Below are 18,748 nucleotides of genomic sequence, written 5' to 3' on the forward strand. Positions count from 1 at the left end.
GCCATTGTTTGTTTGGTACAAAAACTTTTAGCACTCCTAAGTAACATATTTGCCATTAAACTGTAAAATTAAGTGTGCCTACAGTTGCCTTGTCACAAAACAAGTGTTCCTAACAACACTTTGTTCATACTAAACATCACGTGCACTACATCATGTATATCATAATGATCGCTATCCCCAAACAAAGTTGAGACTAGGAAATGGCTGTTAATCTGCCATGTATTGTATTAAATGACTATACAAGAACAGAAACTTGCTTAGGTTTAGGATGCAAATATAAAAAAATAAACAGTTCTAGCTGTGACCAGATCTGCAACCAAGTGCTTGTCTTGTTATTGACTTCTTCTTTTAGGACTTTCAAAGCTTGCTGTTCTTTAGCCAGTTGGCTCAATTTCCATCGCAAACTTGAAACTTCCAATTAAAGGGACATCATCAACTTGAAATCTACTCAATTTAATAAAAGTTGAAAGTGGTTTTAGGTGCCATATATGCCCCAATTTTCATGCTTTTACAATGTCCTATTGTTAAAAATATTTTCTCACCACTCTTGTTGTGTGAGGGATTCACACAACCCTGGAAACTTACTGTACAGGAGAAACGATGAAACTGGCCATTCACCAAGTGCTGTCAAATACCCAAAGTAAATGGTAATAATTTTCTTTTGATAACCTCTTTCAGCTATAGTAATTTTAAATGTCAGCTGTAACATTAATGACATTGGTGAAACAGCCCTAAATCTTCACTCACCTTCGATGAGAGCAAAATTTTGAGGAAAAGAGGGTTACTTTGCCCTTCCCACCTGGCCACCACCCTTATCAAACCCTCTCCTCCATCTCTCCTCACAGAGCTCAAAGCAAGCATTCATCTCTGATAAAGTTTTCTAATGACCCATTGTAATAAGAATTCTTTTTGTTTTAAGGATGAAATTCTTAAAGCAGCTGTGATGAAATATGGCAAAAACCAGTGGTCTCGTATTGCTTCCTTGTTGCACAGAAAATCAGCAAAGCAATGCAAAGCCAGATGGTAAGTAGAGAACACAGTAAATGGGAAAGCGAGATCCGTAGTTAGTGTGAATTTAAAGGTTATTATAGAATTTGTCAGTGGTTCAGGTCCAGGGGAGAGAGAGAGAATTCTTATTTGATGTCATCTTCTGCAGATATCAAACTTGTATTCCTTGAAAGTAACATGAGCAAAAATAGAAAGCCATTCACTTTACGGATGACATCAGTGACATCACATAAACTGAAGATACAGGATCATTATGAAAATTAAGTTCATAATAATCACTTTGTAGTCTGACTTACATATTTTAACGAGATATTTGTCAGAAAGAAACTGCACAAAGAAAATTCACTTTAAGTAAGCTCTTTGTATTAATATAAAGAGGCTTTCAGACCATTCAGTTTAGCGTCCCCTTTTTTTATTTTCCAGTACTAGATTTGAATGTGTACCAAAAAACCCCAAACCCTTAAAATTAACACACATGTACTCTAACAAATCCATATGAGATTTAGACCCCAATCCTGCAGACACTGAAGCGCACATGCTAAACTTAGTGGAAGCATAATCTAATGGAACTACATGCATACTTAAAATTAAGTGTGTGTTTAAGTATTTGCAGTATCGGGACCTTAATTGTTCTCCACCATTTCTTGTAACCATTTGAAAATGGTATGTAAAACCACATTACTAATAAAGGCTAGTTTTGTGAATCCTGTCTTGTGGCAAAAAAAAGTGAGGATGAGGAGAGATGGGACGATCTGTATGACAAATGAGAACAAAACATAAAGCTTTCTGTGTATAAAAGTGCTACCTATAATACATGTTTTTGAATACCATAGATTAGATATATCCAGGATGAGATTCTAAATCCTATCATACTGGTGTGTGGAAGCAATATGACTTGCTCACAAGTGAATTGTCATAAACTGTCTCAGAAATGCCCTCCTTTAATTTTACGACCATGTAACAGGTACGAGTGGCTGGACCCAAGTATCAAAAAAACAGAATGGTCACGGGAAGAAGAGGAGAAACTATTACACTTGGCCAAGCTAATGCCAACCCAGTGGAGGACCATTGCTCCAATCATTGGAAGAACAGCTGCGCAGTGCTTGGAACACTATGAATTTCTGTTGTAAGTGACTCTATTTTGCTAAACATAAATAGCATGAAAATGTTTATAGTTTGTTACATAGACATCAGGAGGTTGCTGGCTGTGTGGACATATTCTCTTCTCCTTCCCTGCTGCTGCAGCTGGAAGGGCTTCCAGTTGGCTTGGGCCTTCTGTAGGCTGCTTGGTTGGGCTACCTAGCTTGATGGGAAAGGCTCCTGGTCCCTGGTGGTCTGGAGGGAGGCAGAGAGAGAAATGACTGGCCCATTTCCTGGCAGGAGTTGCTAGCAGGCCCGTCTTGCAGCAGTTCTCTATTATCAATATCTTTCCATGTACAGCTGTTACCCACAACAGATGAGTTCACTCCTGTCACCCTCATTACTGCTGACTTGTCCACTTTGCATGTTTCATTGCCTCTCTTTCAGTTGTTTTTATTAATTTGTGATGCTTTTGTTCTGGTAGCTTAAATATTAGTGTTCAATGATTTCATAATTCTTCTCTGCAGTTAGTAAATGTCTGTAATATTTACTGTGAGCTACCAGCTTACATTTCTTGGGCTTTTTTGGGGGGTTGGGATTTCAGGAGATAGTTGCTCATTTTCCCCAGATTCATAAAATGGGTCATATCACCTGAACATGCTGGTACATCTTTGCAGGGATAAAGCTGCTCAGAGAGACAATGAGGAAGAAACTGCAGATGATCCTCGAAAACTGAAACCAGGAGAAATTGATCCAAATCCAGAAACCAAACCAGCCCGGCCAGATCCTATTGATATGGATGAAGGTAAATTAAGAATATGTTACATGTATCCGTATTTTTTAACAGTTCAGTCTCTTGCAGTTCCTTTGGCCTTTGTTTGATCATCCTGTCTCTTCTGTTCTCTCTGTTTTTTCAGGCTCCTATCTCTGTTCCTCATACAGTCTTTATCTTGTATTCTGCCTCAGGTCCTCTGTTTCACTCTCGTCTTTCAGGTTTCCTCTTTCTTTTCTTCAGTTTCATGGAATCTTAGAGTATCAGGGTTGGAAGGGACCTCAGGAGATCATCTAGTCCAACCCCCTGATCAAAGTAGGACCAATCCCCAATTTTTGCCCCAGATCCCTAAATAGCCCCCTCAAGGATTGAACTCACAAGCCTGGGTTTAGCAGGCCAATGCTCAAACCACTGAGCTACCCCTCCCCCCAATTTCATATGGTCGCCTTCCTCCTTTGGATCTGCTCCCCTCCTTCTCTTCTGTCTCTTTATCACCTGTTTCCTTGGATGGTGTTTTTTTTATTTCACTGCCTGGCTTTCTACTATTTACTGCCCTTCCACTGGTAATGCTCCTCTCTGTGTCTTCACACCAGATAATGTCTCCTAGATGAATCATTACTGAAATGTACCAGTAAAAATTCTTCTGTGTGTTACACCAGTAATATTTGAGACTAACTGTTAGGAGGGGTAGGAGTCCATGAAGGTGCCCCGGGTGAAGATTGAATAAGGACTGTTCTTGAATAGTAATAGTTTCTCAAGTGTCATGTTCCTGTCATCATAATAATAGGTCAGTCATCATTATTGTGTAGGCCTAAATATAAATTAAATTGTTTTCTATTATTGTGCTCAATCTCCCTTTTACTAGGAATATTCTGATTTCAGTTTAAACAGCCTCGTACATCAGTAAAATATTGCCAACATTATGAATGTTCTTGTGATCTGTTTGGTTCATCTGGTTGGTGGCTTGATCTCTTGTGTTCATCTGGTTGTTTGTGCTCATTGTAAAGAGAGAATGTAGAGGGCATGGGGAATCCATGCTGGCACACCGATCCTGGCAGCTTTCTAAAGGTTTTCTTCTGATCTTAATATTAACCCCCAGCTCCCCAATATAATGTGAAAAATTGGTAATCTTCTTTCTCTATACTTTTTTGCAGATGAACTTGAAATGCTATCTGAAGCTAGAGCACGTCTGGCTAATACTCAGGGAAAGAAGGCCAAAAGAAAAGCAAGAGAGAAGCAGCTGGAAGAAGCTAGGTAGACACACCCCATCCCTTCCACTTGTCTGCTCTGTTGTCTCTTAAGTTTTTAGTTTCTCCCTCTGTCCCTTTCACATGGAATCCCTTTCCTGAACCGATCTGTGAAGCCACTGCTCTCTCCTCTTTCAGCTTCTCTTCAAGACCCATCTCTACTGAGATGCCAAAAAGAAATGAGCAAGTTGATGATGCTTGAAAGAAAGATGCGATTAGTTGCCACTTTATCTAGTTAGAGTGATTAGTTGCTTTATCTAGTTAGAGTGATTTTAAAAAATAATGATTTGCAAATGTGTATATAACAGCAGGATACGATGTACCCTTCTCCCCTATCCTTCATATGCTGCTCGTCTTCTTGGGCCCCACTCCTGTAAAGACTTGCGTGTGCTTACACTGATGCAATAGAATTACTCAGACTGACTTCACTGGGACTACATGCAATGTACAAATTAAAGCACTTACTTAAGTCTTTGCAGGATCAGGGGTTTAGATTGTAATCTTTTCAGGGCATCAGGGGCTGTGTCATCGTATCTTTGGATGTGTTTGCACAGCACCTAGCATAATGAGTCTGCAGCCTGACTGGGGCATCTGGGTGCTCCTGGAATATAAACATTTAATAATGTCAGTGCTATTATGGTCCATCACATTTTATAAATAATATCTCATCCCTAAGTAATATCTGATGTTAGCAGGTGACTGTTGTACAGGAGGCATTAACTTTGAATTAAGTAGCATTTTCTGTGTTTCCTCAGACGTCTTGCTGCTCTCCAGAAGAGGAGGGAACTTAGAGCTGCGGGGATAGAGATCCAGAAGAAAAGGAAAAAGAAGAGAGGAGTGGATTACAATGCAGAAATCCCATTTGAAAAGAAGCCTGCTCCTGGCTTTTATGATACATTGGAGGAAAACTACCAGGCACTGGATGCGGACTTCAGGAAGCTACGTCAGCAAGACCTGGATGGAGAGTTAAGATCGTAAGTTTGTTTTAAATTTTGTGAGTAATTTTTAGTGCTCATGTAACAGAGGCCTGGTATGGGCAAGTGTGTTCCTCACTGGGCATATGCCAGTGCACCTTGATTCTGACTTGCAGGCCGCTTCTCTTCAGTTCTAGGTCTCTTATGATTACTTGTCTTGGTGAATTTTGTGTCAGTTTAATAATGTGGAAAAATGTTGACTGGACCCAAGAATGAGGCTCCCGAACTCCTTTTTTGCTCTTTTGAACCAAAGAATTTCAAGACTTCAAGGAATTTAAACCATTGCATCACCAACTCTGTCATATTTTTACATCAGTAAGATAATTGCATTTTAGTTTTCATCAGAGGAATGATGATTTTTCTTCCTACAAAACATGGCTTTATTAAATTGCTTGTAAGAGCAGCTCTGACATGTCGTGGCAATACTTCATTTGTTTGTTTTATTGCCATTTTGCCACATGTGATTATATTATTATTAGAATCAGCTCAAGTCTTTTTTTATTTATTTAACAAAATTGTCTCTGAAAATGTTTGCTGGAGCAGCGACAAACGTTGTCAAATGGAACAGCAGAGCTAGCCAGCATGCTGTTGTTTGTACTTCCCCAATTCACTTCCAGTTACTTCTGCCAACTGTTCCCTGTTGAGTGAGCAGATCCAACAATCCGTCCAACTTGATTTACTAGCTCTAATCTAATTAATTTTTCTTTTAATATTTCCTAGTTTAGGCAATCCATTGTATACAGCATAAATAGCAGACAGCTGTGAATTACAGAGCTGCAATTCCAGCAAGAGCGTCATGTGATTGTGAACCATGAGAAGGAAACTCAAGTGGCTTCACCAGAAACTCTTGTTGGAATTATAGCCCTTAATTCCAGTGTTGTTGTTTAAAAAAGTGTGTGTAATATACAGATTCAAACCTGGCTCCATGCCCTACTAACTCTTCCTCCAACTTTCCTTGCAAGAGTTCATGTGCTGCTTCTTTTACTATTCCTTCAAGGGCAGAGCCTTGTTTCCTAAGCTCCCATCGCTCCCTGGCTTCCTCCTACCACTTGTTGGAGGAAGGACAGCTCCTGCTTGCTTACACTTGGGGCTTCTTAGCATTTTTCAGTGCTCCTCCCTCTTCCTACAGTCACTGGCATGCTGGCGAGCACCAATGGATGTCTACTAACTGCAGCCGAAGTAGCAAGCTGTTTCCTAAATCCCATTATTTACAGATGTGACATTCCTTTTCTTATTGCATGGTTTTCAATCCATGTATTATCAATTGACTTCTGATCCACAAAGCTGCTACCTCTTCCTGAAATATGTTTTGTTACAGCATATCCCACCTTCACCAGCTAGAGCAAAGGATTTTCTGTCTCTCTCTGAATTGCCAGTTTTGCTTTGCTGATCAGTTCTGAGCGTTTTAAATGACTTTCTTGTCCATTGTGACAGGGAGAAGGAAGGAAGAGAGCGCAAAAAAGACAAACAGCATATGAAACGGAAGAAAGAATCTGACTTGCCTTCAGCTATTCTTCAGACCAGTGGAGTGTCAGAGTTTACTAAAAAAAGAAGCAAACTAGTGCTTCCAGCACCTCAGGTAAATTGTCGATCAGAGGCAAACTGTTACCATCTGTCTGATGTTTGGTAGCCTGTGTGAAATGAGTCGAATGGTCACAGTTCTGTACCTAGCATACCACAGTTGTTGCAGAGACCAAGGTTCAAACGGGCATAGAGGTGCTTTTCCTAGGTTAGAGCTGACATACGTTGGCAGCACTGCACTGCCATTGCACGTACCGTACCTTTCGACCTCTCAGTCTCGCACCTTTTTATCATCATACATGGCAGACAGGTTGTTTATTTTTTAAAATGCATTGAATAAGCAACTAGCCAGTGCATTAAGTAGGAGTAGAGTATCTGTTTGAGCTGGGTGAGAGGAGAGTATTCTTAAAATGTTACCTTTTTCCTTTGGTATGTAATTCTTGATACCTGCAAGTATGAACTTTATTCTCCCAAATGTAACTCGTTGTTTGATACTGGTTTCCTTTGAAAGATTTCAGATACAGAACTCGAGGAAGTAGTGAAAGTAGGCCAGGCGAGCGAGATTGCACGTCAAACAGCTGAAGAATCTGGAATTACTAACTCTGCTTCCAGCACCCTTTTGTCTGAATACAATGTCACCAACAACAGCATTGCCCTTAGAACGCCCAAAACTCCAGCGGCACAGGACAGGATCCTGCAGGTAAAGTATAAATGTATAGAGCAAGTTCTATGTTATACTAGAGTGAGGGTACTCAGACTTTGTCATAGCAAGCCTCCCTAAGCAAAGGAAAAAAAGTTATGCCACTCCATAGTTTAGTAAGACAACACAAAGAGGTGAAAATCCTATAGCTTATAAGAATACAAGTAATAAAGTAGAAGGGTTTTGATCAATATAGTCATAATAAGAGTCTGAGTATCAAAAGGAGTAATTTGATTTCCTAGAGCACCTTTCGTGTTATCTCACAGTTCTGCTCAAAAAGAGTATAAATCATAGCAGCTAAAATAAAACTTGCAAACATTTTAGGGAATTTTAACACCCATTGACACTGCGACACCCCCTACCACGACCTGAGGGGCCCTGGAATGAAGAGAGCAGGGCTAATAGGTGCTAGGGTCGCAGGCAGAGAGAATGGGTACCTCTTTTAGTGCGAGCAGGGGCAGTGTAGGCTGTGGGTAGGGGGCCTTGCTGCCTGGGGCAGATCTTGGCACTCCTAGGTCCACCAGTACCATGAGCACTGTGGAGATCTGCTGCTGCAGGAAGTCAAGGGTGCTGAGCCAGTAGCTGGGACTGAGGCTGGGGCCAAGGTGGTGCTGCTGTCAGCTGAGACCAATGGGTTACTCTCCAGCTGCATCAGTGCTGTGTGGGAGGCAGTATGTCACCCAAGGCAGGAACCCTGTGGGGCCCCCGCTTCTCCCAGGAACTGACCCAACCAGCTATCCATTCCTGCATCATCTCCCCCCAAGTGAGTAGGTACTTCAGCGTGGGGTGGAAGTGACCATCTGCCTCAAACCTGACATATAAGGCACTTTTGGACACAAGATACTAGAATAGAGGGATTATCATTGTGTTGTAGTTACAGTTCTTGTGTGACTCTGTTTAGTCCACTGTGTTAACCTTTAGGGTTGTCTGATTTCTTTAAGACAAAAGGACAAAATCTTTGTGAGAAGAAAATGTTCTTGACTCATTTCAGGCATATACCCAGATTTTCAAAAGTGACTAAGGCCTGGTCTACCCTACGAAGTTAAGTCGACCTAACTACATCGCATTGGACTGTGAAAAATCTCACCCCCTGTGCAACATAATTAGGCTGAACTAAGCCTGGTGTAGACACTTCTAGGTCAATGGGAGAATTCTTCCTTCAACATAACTACTGCCTCTTGGAGAAGTGAATTTATTACATCTAGACATGGCCTTATGGTCTTGATAATTTTTGGATGAACTTGGACACCTTAAAAGACCCTGATTTTTCAGAGCGCAGGAGAACAGCACTTTCTGAAAATCAGAGCCTTTAAAGTGTCTTTAATTACATGTTAGAGATCACAGATCACTTTTGAAAATCTTAGCGGTGGTATCTACCCAGATTGAAGGAAACTGAAATATTAAGCAACTCCCTCATTGTAGCAACTAAGGAAGATTAAAATACTCAGCTCTGTTGTAAGACATGTAAGTAGCCAGTGTGTTCTTCTTAAAATTAGGAAATTTTTAGCAACTTCAACAAAATACTTTGACATTTAAATGACTATTCAGCATTCATACCTATTTTTTAACACTAGGTCTATTAAACTTGCACAACAGAGGTTGATTTTGGAAATCCTGGTAACGTGCTCTGTATATTGTCTGTCACACAGGAAGCCCAGAACTTGATGGCTTTGACGAACGTAGACACCCCCCTGAAAGGTGGTCTTAATACCCCCCTCCATGAGAGTGACTTCTCTGGAGTGACACCCCAGAGACAAGTTGTTCAGACTCCGAATACAGTGCTTTCCACACCCTTCAGGTAAAGCAAACTATTCAGAGATGGTGGGATGAGTGGAAGTTCTTAACATATTTTAAATAACAGGATTTGATTATTGACCTACAGCAAATGCTAGTTTGATTTTTTAGCCCTTATTATACCACTTTCTTTTTCTTCTTATCATCTTTGTCAAGTTGAGCCTCACATCTTTTAGTACAGTGTCTAGCACAATGTGGTACTGGTCCATGACTAGGGCTCCTGGCTGCTATGGCAATACAAATTAACTGGTATATTTAAAATGGACAGTGGCATTCTATGTAATATCTGATCCTAACGTTTCCAAAGTATTGCATCTGAGTGTCAGCTGTTGAGAGACACTTGATTAAAACTTCTGTGAACCTTTGAAAAGCCAAGGTGAATATTTTATAGGCCATGTTTATGTGTATGTGTATGTATGTAATATAATTCTTGTACAGCCAATCCAAACATTGTGGAATTGTTAGTTTGACTCTTACAGTAGGTCCCAAATAAACATATATCCCACAAATGCCATATTCCGTAGAACTGGAAAATTCCATAGACTCAGTATATTTTGTGGCTGAAGTTTTTCAATTCAAGTTTTAATTTTACTTCTGTTCATCGTACTTGAGGAAGCAGAGGCAAATGAAGTAAATAGGTATTCTTGTGGCAACTTTTCAAAAATAACCTCAGTCTGTTCCCTAAAATTTTTTATCCAGAAGCCACAATTGGATCCACTCAAGCAGGTCTTTATTTTATGCAGAGTTCTGTTGAAGTCAGCGCAGCTTAACACAAGTGCAAAGGTCAGCCTGTGCTGATCCAGTTGCCGGCGTGTGTGTGTGTGTAATCTAATTTTGCGTTCAAGTTTTTCATTCACTGAAGATCAGATCTGCACTTGCAAATAGGGTTGTTTTCTAGCCACCTAACTTTCATGCATTGTGGGTGTTCACATCCAAAATCTTGGATGGAAAATGTGTGCTTGTTATGTTAGAAACAGTATTCTACGTCTTTTTTGTTTAAAAGAAGCAATATAACAAAGCAGAACCTTCATGTTAACAGTTTTAAGATGGGTTAGATGTTGTTATTATTTATTCTCTCAACAGAGCAAGTTTAAACATCTAAGAGCCCTTTTAACTGAAATGTTTCCTGTACTTCAGTGTTACTCTGTGGTAATCTGTGAAATTTGTAACATTTTGTTGTGACTAACCCATGCAGAATACATGGGGGCTTTAGTTGTAACAATACTTTGAAAAATCTAAGTTAAAAAATATGTTACTTTAATAAATTCAAGCCTGTAACAATTTTTTTGGCACCCATGGAAAGCTGTGTTTTTCATCTATGCAACCAGAACAAAGCTTTCTCTGGGCTAAATAAAATCAATAGGCTAAGTTAAATGGGCTTTGCCATTCTGACATGTGAAGTGTTTTAAGAAATCCCTATCCTTTCAAGCCAAAGAGAACTGCAGTATCTTTCTAAATACATTTATGCAAGGCTATAGCATTTTTAACGTTGCATCTTAAATATGGTGCTTTGGATCAGTAATAGATTTTCTCTGTGTGTGCATGCGCATTCTCCATTATTGTTTGTTCTATGAAAGAAACCGCTTTTATTAAGCTATCATCACAGATTGTGTGTCTTACAAAAAGTTCTGAAAAGTGGCTCAGTTTAGCTGTATCTTACTATGCAAAAAAGCATTCAAACTCTTTCAGAGCTGATGCCCTTTGATTAAAAGTTCAAATGTGCCTTTACTTAACTCTATAGGACTCCATCTCATGGAGCAGAAGGTTTGACACCTCGTGGTGGAATAACTCCTAAACCAGTGGTTGGAGCAACTCCAGGTAGGACTCCCCTGCGAGATAAATTGAACATCAATCCAGAAGAGGGAATGGCAGATTACAATGATCCGTCTTATGCAAAACAACTGGTAAGTAGTACGTGTGAGGAAGAGAAGAATGTTCTATTAACTTCCTGGGATTTGAAATTCATATTGATCTCCTGTACAGAATTTGTATTACCAGTTACATATAAATATTCATGACCTAATAAAATTACATCTCTGCATTTTCATCACATCAAGAATACACTTTAAAAGCAAAAATCTCACCACACATGAAAAAGAAAAACAGCTTTGAGTATGCCCAGTCAAAGAGCTCCAACGCTCCACCACATAAAGACATTTGGCTATAACTAGACCTCAGTCCCACTTGTGTCTTTGAAGTGGAACAGGAAATACTTAGTCCCAAGAAAAGATTTGTTTATCCTGTAATCCCATTCCACCCTCAAATCCCTCATATTTTGGCCGCCAATTCTAGGTACAGGACTTTCTCATCAGTGTACCCCGTTGACAAAATTGAAGTAGAGCGGTTTTAAGGTTTACCCATTAAGAGCTGTAGCCCTTGAGATGCCCAGTAATGTAGCAATCTGGTCCAGATTCTTTCATCACCTTTGTCAACAGATGTTTCCATTCCTGGCTATTCTGCCAGATGAATCTTGCCAAATAGATGTGGTATAAGAGGGCACAGAATTACATAGGAATTGCCTTGGGAGCTCCTTTTATGTGGCAAATTCTGCAGCCTGTACTGTGGTTTTGGATATCTCCCACTATAGGCACCGGTGTTTCTCTTTGGGCTAACAAAGGATTTCCAGTCCAAAGTGCTTGGCATGTTCTTTTGAAGGAAATAGCTCTTTTAGTCCAGAATCTGAAGTTTTCTCTTCGCTTAAAGGACTAAGTCTATTTGGAGGTCTTTGCAAGTGTCTCAGTGCCATCTCGTCCTTTTCAAGGGTAAGCTTGGCTCTTGACTTCGGAAGCTCAACAAGAGACTTCAGATTCCGAAGGTTTCCAGAGATGCTTGTGCTTTTGCCATTACCCTACTGGCATAATTGCCATATCTATAAGCCACTGCATTGCAATTCTAGAGCAGTGATATCTGAAGAGAAATGTTCCCGTTAGACAACTCTCCACAGATAGCCCTATATCCAGGCTGTGCAACAACTCTCTATATGAGTAACTTCGTAAAGTGCATGTCATCTTGAACTTCTAGTGTCATGTTGAAACTGACAGTGAGAAAAGAGGAGCCACTCCTGTGCTATACTCCTACACTAAATAGCTGGTTTCTCTGGATCCCTTTCCTTGCACCTTTCACAAGCTGTTTTCAGGGACGGTGCACATCTTCCTTCCACAGGCCTCAGGAGACTATTCGTAGAGCATGAATTCTGGAGTCATTGTCTTTTGTATAATGTGGATTAATAACCTTCATCTTTCATTTGTTAAACTTGCTTTTAAGTTTTTACTTACATTTTCTGTTAAGTTGACTGCATAGCTAGCTAAAATCACCAGATGAAATCTGTGTACTTTTTCTCTGTATTTATTAGTACCCAAGGAAAATGAAAATCTACCAAATAATATAAATGTCTGTGCATTCAGAATCATTAAAACTTGATTTACTTTCAATAGGAAAGAGAGTCTCGTGAGCATCTGCGTCTAGGGCTTATGGGTCTTCCTGCCCCAAAGAATGACTTTGAGATTGTTTTACCGGAAAATGCAGAGAAGGAACTTGAGGAACATGAAACAGATGATACCTATATAGAAGATGCTGCTGATGTGGATGCTCGCAAACAGGTGAGAGTACATTGTGAAATCAGTAAAAGTTCTCTACTCTGTATGTTATTTCCTGTAGCTCAAGATACATACTTAATTAAAGCAATGGGTTATATGAGGAAAATTAGAAAAAAACGTACATGTTACCTGCGTTAGGGTAACATTAGAATATTTAAAGGAACACACTCAAGTTAAAAATCACACTTCTGTTGAAAATTTTTTTAATTTACTAGTATCATAAGTCACACCTAATCTTAACACAAGGAAAGAGATAATAAATATAAATTTTTCCTGAAATATTTTTTTTCCTAGTCACAGTTTTAGGTCCCGATTCTGTAAAGACTTAAATGTGCTTAACTTTATGCACATTAATTAAATTAAAAACTGTCTATTCAGGTTTTCTTTCAGAATCTAATATGGTAACCACAGAATATCACATGTGAAATATAGTAAGGATGTGCGCCTTTATTGGGCACCTTGTTTTTTGCTTTTTCTAAGCTCTTTGGAGTATTAATTTTAGGAACATAATTAGAAATTTACTTTCAGTGTGTACCTTTAAAACAATATTTTAATAATTCTCTTTGCCCTTCACTATATGTTGGCAAGTGAACAAAAGATGGAAATGAAGCCTGAATCTTTATTCATGTGTGACGAACGTTTTCCATGTTTGTTAATGCTAGGCTGTCCCACTGAAATCAAGTATATACAATTCATATTCCATTCCATAAGGTCCTATAGCCTATTAATATTGCATGCTATGTACTCCTCCTTTATGTAGAAAGGATCACAAGGAAATGAGGATTGCTATTCAAAATATAGTTGGGTGCAAAATTCCCACTTGCCTACTGCTTTACAACTTCAAAGAGCTACACAAGTAACAGGAGTCTGGTGGCACCTTAAAGACTAACAGATTTATTTGGGCATAAGCTTTTGTGGGTAAAACACCACTTCCTCAGATGCATGGCGTGAAAATTACAGATGCAGGCATTATATAATGACACATGAAGGGAAGGGAGTTACCTCGCAAGTGGAGAACCAGTGTTGACAGGGCCAATTCGGTCAGGCTGGATGTGGTCCACTCCCAGTAATAGATGAGAAGGTGTCAATTCCGGGAGAGGCAGAGCTGCTTTAGTCCCTATGCAAGCCCAAATTAATGGTGTTAAATTTGCAAATGAATTTTAGTTCTGCTGTTTCTGTTAGTCTTTAAGGTGCCACCAGACTCCTTGTTGTTTTTGTGGATACAGACTAACACAGCTACCCCCGATACTTGAACAAGTAAAAGTCACAACTCTCCGTGAGAAGCAGGTGTTCAGATACAGTGGTGGTGAATGTGGTGTAAATGCTGGGATAAATAGCAGTATGTTCATTTTGTAGGTGAGGAAAACAGGGTCCGGGGTCAGGGGCACTGCCCAAGACCTGGTGCTTGGAGGGATTGTGCTTTTAAAGAAACAATACTTCTATTGGCATTGGAGGGAAGGTGCTCGGAGGAGACGGCTCTTATACTTTTGGAAAGGTGTAGCTAGTGCTTTTCGCCTGCATGCATACACCCCCCTTTTCTGGCTAGTGTTTGGAGGAGAAGGGGACATTATTGTTCAATAATAATGAATAAATGGCCATTGGTCCCTAAGGCAGCAGACAAGGCCTGCTATCCTCCTCAACCTTTCTAGTATCCTGCAGCCACCTGCGCAAGTACATTGGGCAAAGTCACTTTATCTTTTGTTCCTCTTGCACATCCATGTGGGGCCAGCTGGTGTCCTGTTTTAAGAGGCAAGGTAGTGGCAGAGCTGGGATTAAAATTTAGGAGATCCTGGCTACCAATCCTGAGTTTTTAGGCAGTGCTACCTCTCCATTTTATTTGTACCCTGTGTGTTGGAAAGTGTGAGAATCCCCTTATTATTTTCTTAAACTTCCATTATTGTAATTCAGGTGGAGGCTCAGTCCCCTGATTTAATAGAAGGGAGAAGTGGGGGCCTGCCAGTAGAATGAAAGGAAGTGGTAAGGAGCCTAGCCTGGATGAGCCAGGACCACATGGGATTGTGGAGCAGGTGTCTCATGAGGTTGAAACCAAAGGGCAGGAGGAATTTCTAAAGAACAAAGAGTATGGAAAAGGATGACCTCATGGGAGAATATTAAGGTTGGGGTATCTTCTCTGAGGGCCTGATCCAAAGTCCAGGAAAGCCAATGAGAATCTTTCCACTGAATTCTGTGAGCTTTGGCTGAGGCCCAAAGTTCTGTCTAGTACAGTGGATGGGAGGTAAGCTGTCAGTTGGCCATAATAGCTCTCCTCCATTCTCATACAGTCTCTTGCTGTAGCCTTTATTCCTATAAAAAAACCCGCAACTAATAATACCACCTCTACTGCAGTAGTCTAGTGGCATTCATCTTTCCTGTATTATTGGGAAGCATCAGACTGTATTGTGGTGGTTGGACTAACATTTGAAATATCTGTTTAGGCTATTAGAGATGCAGAGCGTGTAAAGGAGCTAAAGCGGATGCACAAAGCTGTTCAGAAGGATCTGCCAAGGCCCGCAGAAGTAAGTAAGAGAAGTTTCTTAATGATGGTGTAAGATCAAAATGGCATTTAAAGGAAAAATTGGAAAAAAGGAGACATTTATAATAGTTGTTTGGCTCGCTTTTAAACAATAGCTACTGTGAGGCATAATACAACTAAGCTGGATCATGAAAGAATAAAATCATTCCTTCAGTATGCTAATTTCATCATCTTGTGGCCAATTTCTGCCTTCATATGGATATAATCAGTGGGTGTTACATACGCGTAACTGAAAACAAAATTTGGTTTTTAGATTATTGTGCTGGTACAAAGTTCTTTAATCATCTGTTACATACAGCTCAGTTTTAAATACCAATATTATAGTGTGTGCATTATACAAATATATTTTGGCTAACATGACAATAATGCATAATGTTTCTGAACATATTTTATTTCTGGCTAGGTAAATGAAACGATTCTGAGACCTTTGAATGTAGAGCCTCCTCTAACAGACTTGCAGAAAAGTGAAGAGCTAATAAAGAAAGAGATGATCACCATGCTTCATTTTGATCTTCTGCATCACCCATATGGAGAGCAGCCTGGGGGTAAAAAGGGGAAAGGCCCAGGATTTGGAACGAACAGTGCGGAGCATATTACGTACCTCGAACAAAATTCTTATGAGAAGCACTCCAAAGAGGAACTCAAGAAGGTAAGAGTCTTTCCATTGAAAGTTTCAGAGTAACAGCCGTGTTAGTCTGTATTCGCAAAAAGAAAAGGAGTACTTGTGGCACCTTAGAGACTAACCAATTTATTTGAGCATGAGCTTTCGTGAGCTACAGCTCACTTCATCGGATGCATGCCATGGAAACTGCAGTGAGTCTGTGTGTGTGGTTTTTGGGAGGGGGGTGAGAGAACCTGGATTTGTGCAGGAAATGGCCCAACTTGATTATCATGCACATTGTGAAGAGAGTGGTCACTTTGGATGGGCTATCACCAGCAGGAGAGTGAATTTGTGTGGGGGGGTGGAGGGTGAGAAAACCTGGATTTGTGCTGGAAATGGCCCAACCTGATGATCACTTTAGATAAGCTATTACCAGCAGGACAGTGGGGTGGGAGGAGGTATTTTTTCATATTCTCTGTGTGTATATAAAGTCTGCTGCAGTTTCCACGGTATGCATCCGATGAAGTGAGCTGTAGCTCACGAAAGCTCATGCTCAAATAAATTGGTTAGTTTCTAAGGTGCCACAAGTACTCCTTTTCCATTGAAAGTGTGTGTCACAGGATTACTGACATATGTGCTTCAGGTACTATGATCCTTGTCATCTTGCAAGGAAAACAAGCTCAAGCCTGGATTAAATTTAGTGGGAGACCTCCAAGCAGCATGTAGGTGCTGCAGGAGATGTTACTGATGATGCAGCGCGTGGCACTCTCCCCTGGGGGTTATAACTGAGCCAGTGCTCCAGCATGGTGTTGGGAGGCAGTGTGCGGTTGATGGTGCTGACCTTGGGATGAAACGTAGAACTGTGGTCCTCATCACCTGTCTGTTAGTAAGAGTAGGAGCTCTATAGCCACTCCTGTTGCCAAATTACATCTTGATAACAGTCCATTCCATGAAATTAAATGACGCCAAAGTTTGAATTGGATCTGATATTATTCACTTCCCATCTGCTACTGGCTGTGTAGTGTTCCTGTGCGCTGTCAGATAACTGTTTCTTTTTGTCACTGCTGAGGTAGAAGCAAATCTATGTATTATAAAAATAATAATAATACGTAACTCTCTATATGACACTTTACATATTCAAAGCACTGTACAGGCATGAACTAAAGCTCACAGAATTCCTGAGAGTATTACCCATTTTGCACACGGGAAGACCTGAGACTGAAAGATGAAGTGAATTTCTCAAGCCGTGCAGTGAGTCAGTGGCAGAGCCAGGATTAGAATTTGGAGCCTTCTGACTCATGCAGACCTCACCGTCTTCCAGTATCCATTGCCTATGTCACAGGGTGTTTAGTTTGTTTTGTAACATTTGGAAAGTGCTTAGAGATCCTCATGTGAAAGATGCTATAGAAGGGTGAACTATCATGTGGAAAATAATAATAAAGCATTTTTGATCCCCTTTCCCATCTAGTCATTCAGCTTCTAAATAGACTCTAGCTGTAGCCAGCTATAGGCCTACAGCATTTGATTTATCCATTGCCAAGTCTGCTGCTCTACATCAATATGATCCTCAGTTATAGCAACTGAACTTAAACCATAGCTGGCTGGACGTGGCTATGAAGGCAGAATTGGCTACAAATGGAACAAAGCAGCAGGCCTCAGAGCTCCATTCTCACTTGCATTGTATGCCCAAAGTGATATATCAAGATCTCTGGTTCTGGGAGTTCATTTATTAAGTACCTACAGATGTTTCACTTCACAGCCAAGTGACTGACTGACAGGTTAGAAGTAAAGCAGTGGAGTTAGCTCCTTGAGGGGGTCTCCACTGTGAATGTGTCAGTAACTTTTAACTAAGGTTATATTTACATTAGCACTTCTGTCAGTAAAACTTATGTCACTCAGGGCTGTGGAAAAAACACACCCCTGACCGACATAAGTTACACCGACAGGAGCAATGGTGTGGCCAGCACTATGTTGGTGGGAGACATTCTCCCAGCGACATAACTACTGCCACTTGTTGGGGGTAGTTTAATTATGCTGCTTTCTCCCATCAGTATAGAGCAGCTACACAGGAGACCTTACAGCCCAAAAGTTTATGGCAATCAAAATGGATGAAAAGGACAACCGCTGTACTACTGTGTATAAGCCTTGTTCATTGGTAGATTCTGTACAAAATCTGTCTAGATTCTTAGACTGTGCCATCACTGTGGTATTTTAGCACATAGATCCCTGGTTACTTGGAAACATCTTTAAAGATGTATAAATGTGAAATATCTTTCCCTGCCCATATCTGACCCATCATTCAAGAGCTATACTTTGTCCAGCTCCAACAATGCTGAACAGAATGTACTTCCAATTTGTTATTAAATTAAAAATTACACTTGAAGATTTCTTCTTAGTAGAAATTAAGTAGATGCAAAATATAGTTAGATCACATACTTTGCCACTCTGCCAATATCAGTTTGTTTCCTAGGCTACATTATCTTAGCGCTTTGTCCAGAATTTTTTTAAGTGTAACAAGAGTTGGGGCTGCTATCACTTCCCTTAGAGAATATTCCACAATTTAATAGAGCTCCTGGTCTGGAAATTTTCCATATATTCACTAGACATTTTCTTAACTTTAGACAGAATTTGTTTCCCATTCTGTCTGGCTTAATCTCTCTGCACGTGTGAGTAGTATCCTCTGTACATCCAAATTGCACTTTCACATGGAGGTATGGTGGACAGTAAGAATGGTCCCTTGTGAGGTGGTGATAGCTTTTCTGATTTTTTTTTTTTTTCACTTCCTCCTCCAGAAGGTACCGCATTTCTTCAGTGATTGCCCTTCCGTGGAAAGGGCTACTAATGATACTCACCGTGATACCTGAGCTAATAAAGCTGTGAAAGCCAAGTAGCTTTCACAGCCACATAGGCTAATTCTTCAAA

At 40.2% G+C, this 18,748-nt stretch overlaps 1 protein-coding gene across 1 annotated transcript in view; it reads left to right on the top strand.

The window, feature by feature from the left end:
- The window catches only part of CDC5L (cell division cycle 5 like), a 49,279-nt gene that overhangs the window by 3,458 nt on the left and 27,073 nt on the right, over positions 1-18,748 (top strand). The window contains exons 2-13 of the mRNA XM_073335763.1: positions 920-1,023; positions 1,973-2,134; positions 2,766-2,893; positions 4,015-4,114; positions 4,863-5,081; positions 6,516-6,660; positions 7,114-7,302; positions 8,952-9,100; positions 10,838-11,000; positions 12,531-12,695; positions 15,128-15,208; positions 15,629-15,874. Of these exons, the coding sequence (XP_073191864.1) occupies positions 920-1,023; positions 1,973-2,134; positions 2,766-2,893; positions 4,015-4,114; positions 4,863-5,081; positions 6,516-6,660; positions 7,114-7,302; positions 8,952-9,100; positions 10,838-11,000; positions 12,531-12,695; positions 15,128-15,208; positions 15,629-15,874 (1,851 nt within the window). The remainder of the gene's footprint in view (positions 1-919; positions 1,024-1,972; positions 2,135-2,765; positions 2,894-4,014; positions 4,115-4,862; positions 5,082-6,515; positions 6,661-7,113; positions 7,303-8,951; positions 9,101-10,837; positions 11,001-12,530; positions 12,696-15,127; positions 15,209-15,628; positions 15,875-18,748) is intronic.

The sequence above is a fragment of the Lepidochelys kempii genome, chromosome 3 (genome assembly GCF_965140265.1).
Source record: "Lepidochelys kempii isolate rLepKem1 chromosome 3, rLepKem1.hap2, whole genome shotgun sequence".
In the NCBI taxonomy this organism is placed as follows: domain Eukaryota; kingdom Metazoa; phylum Chordata; order Testudines; family Cheloniidae; genus Lepidochelys; species Lepidochelys kempii.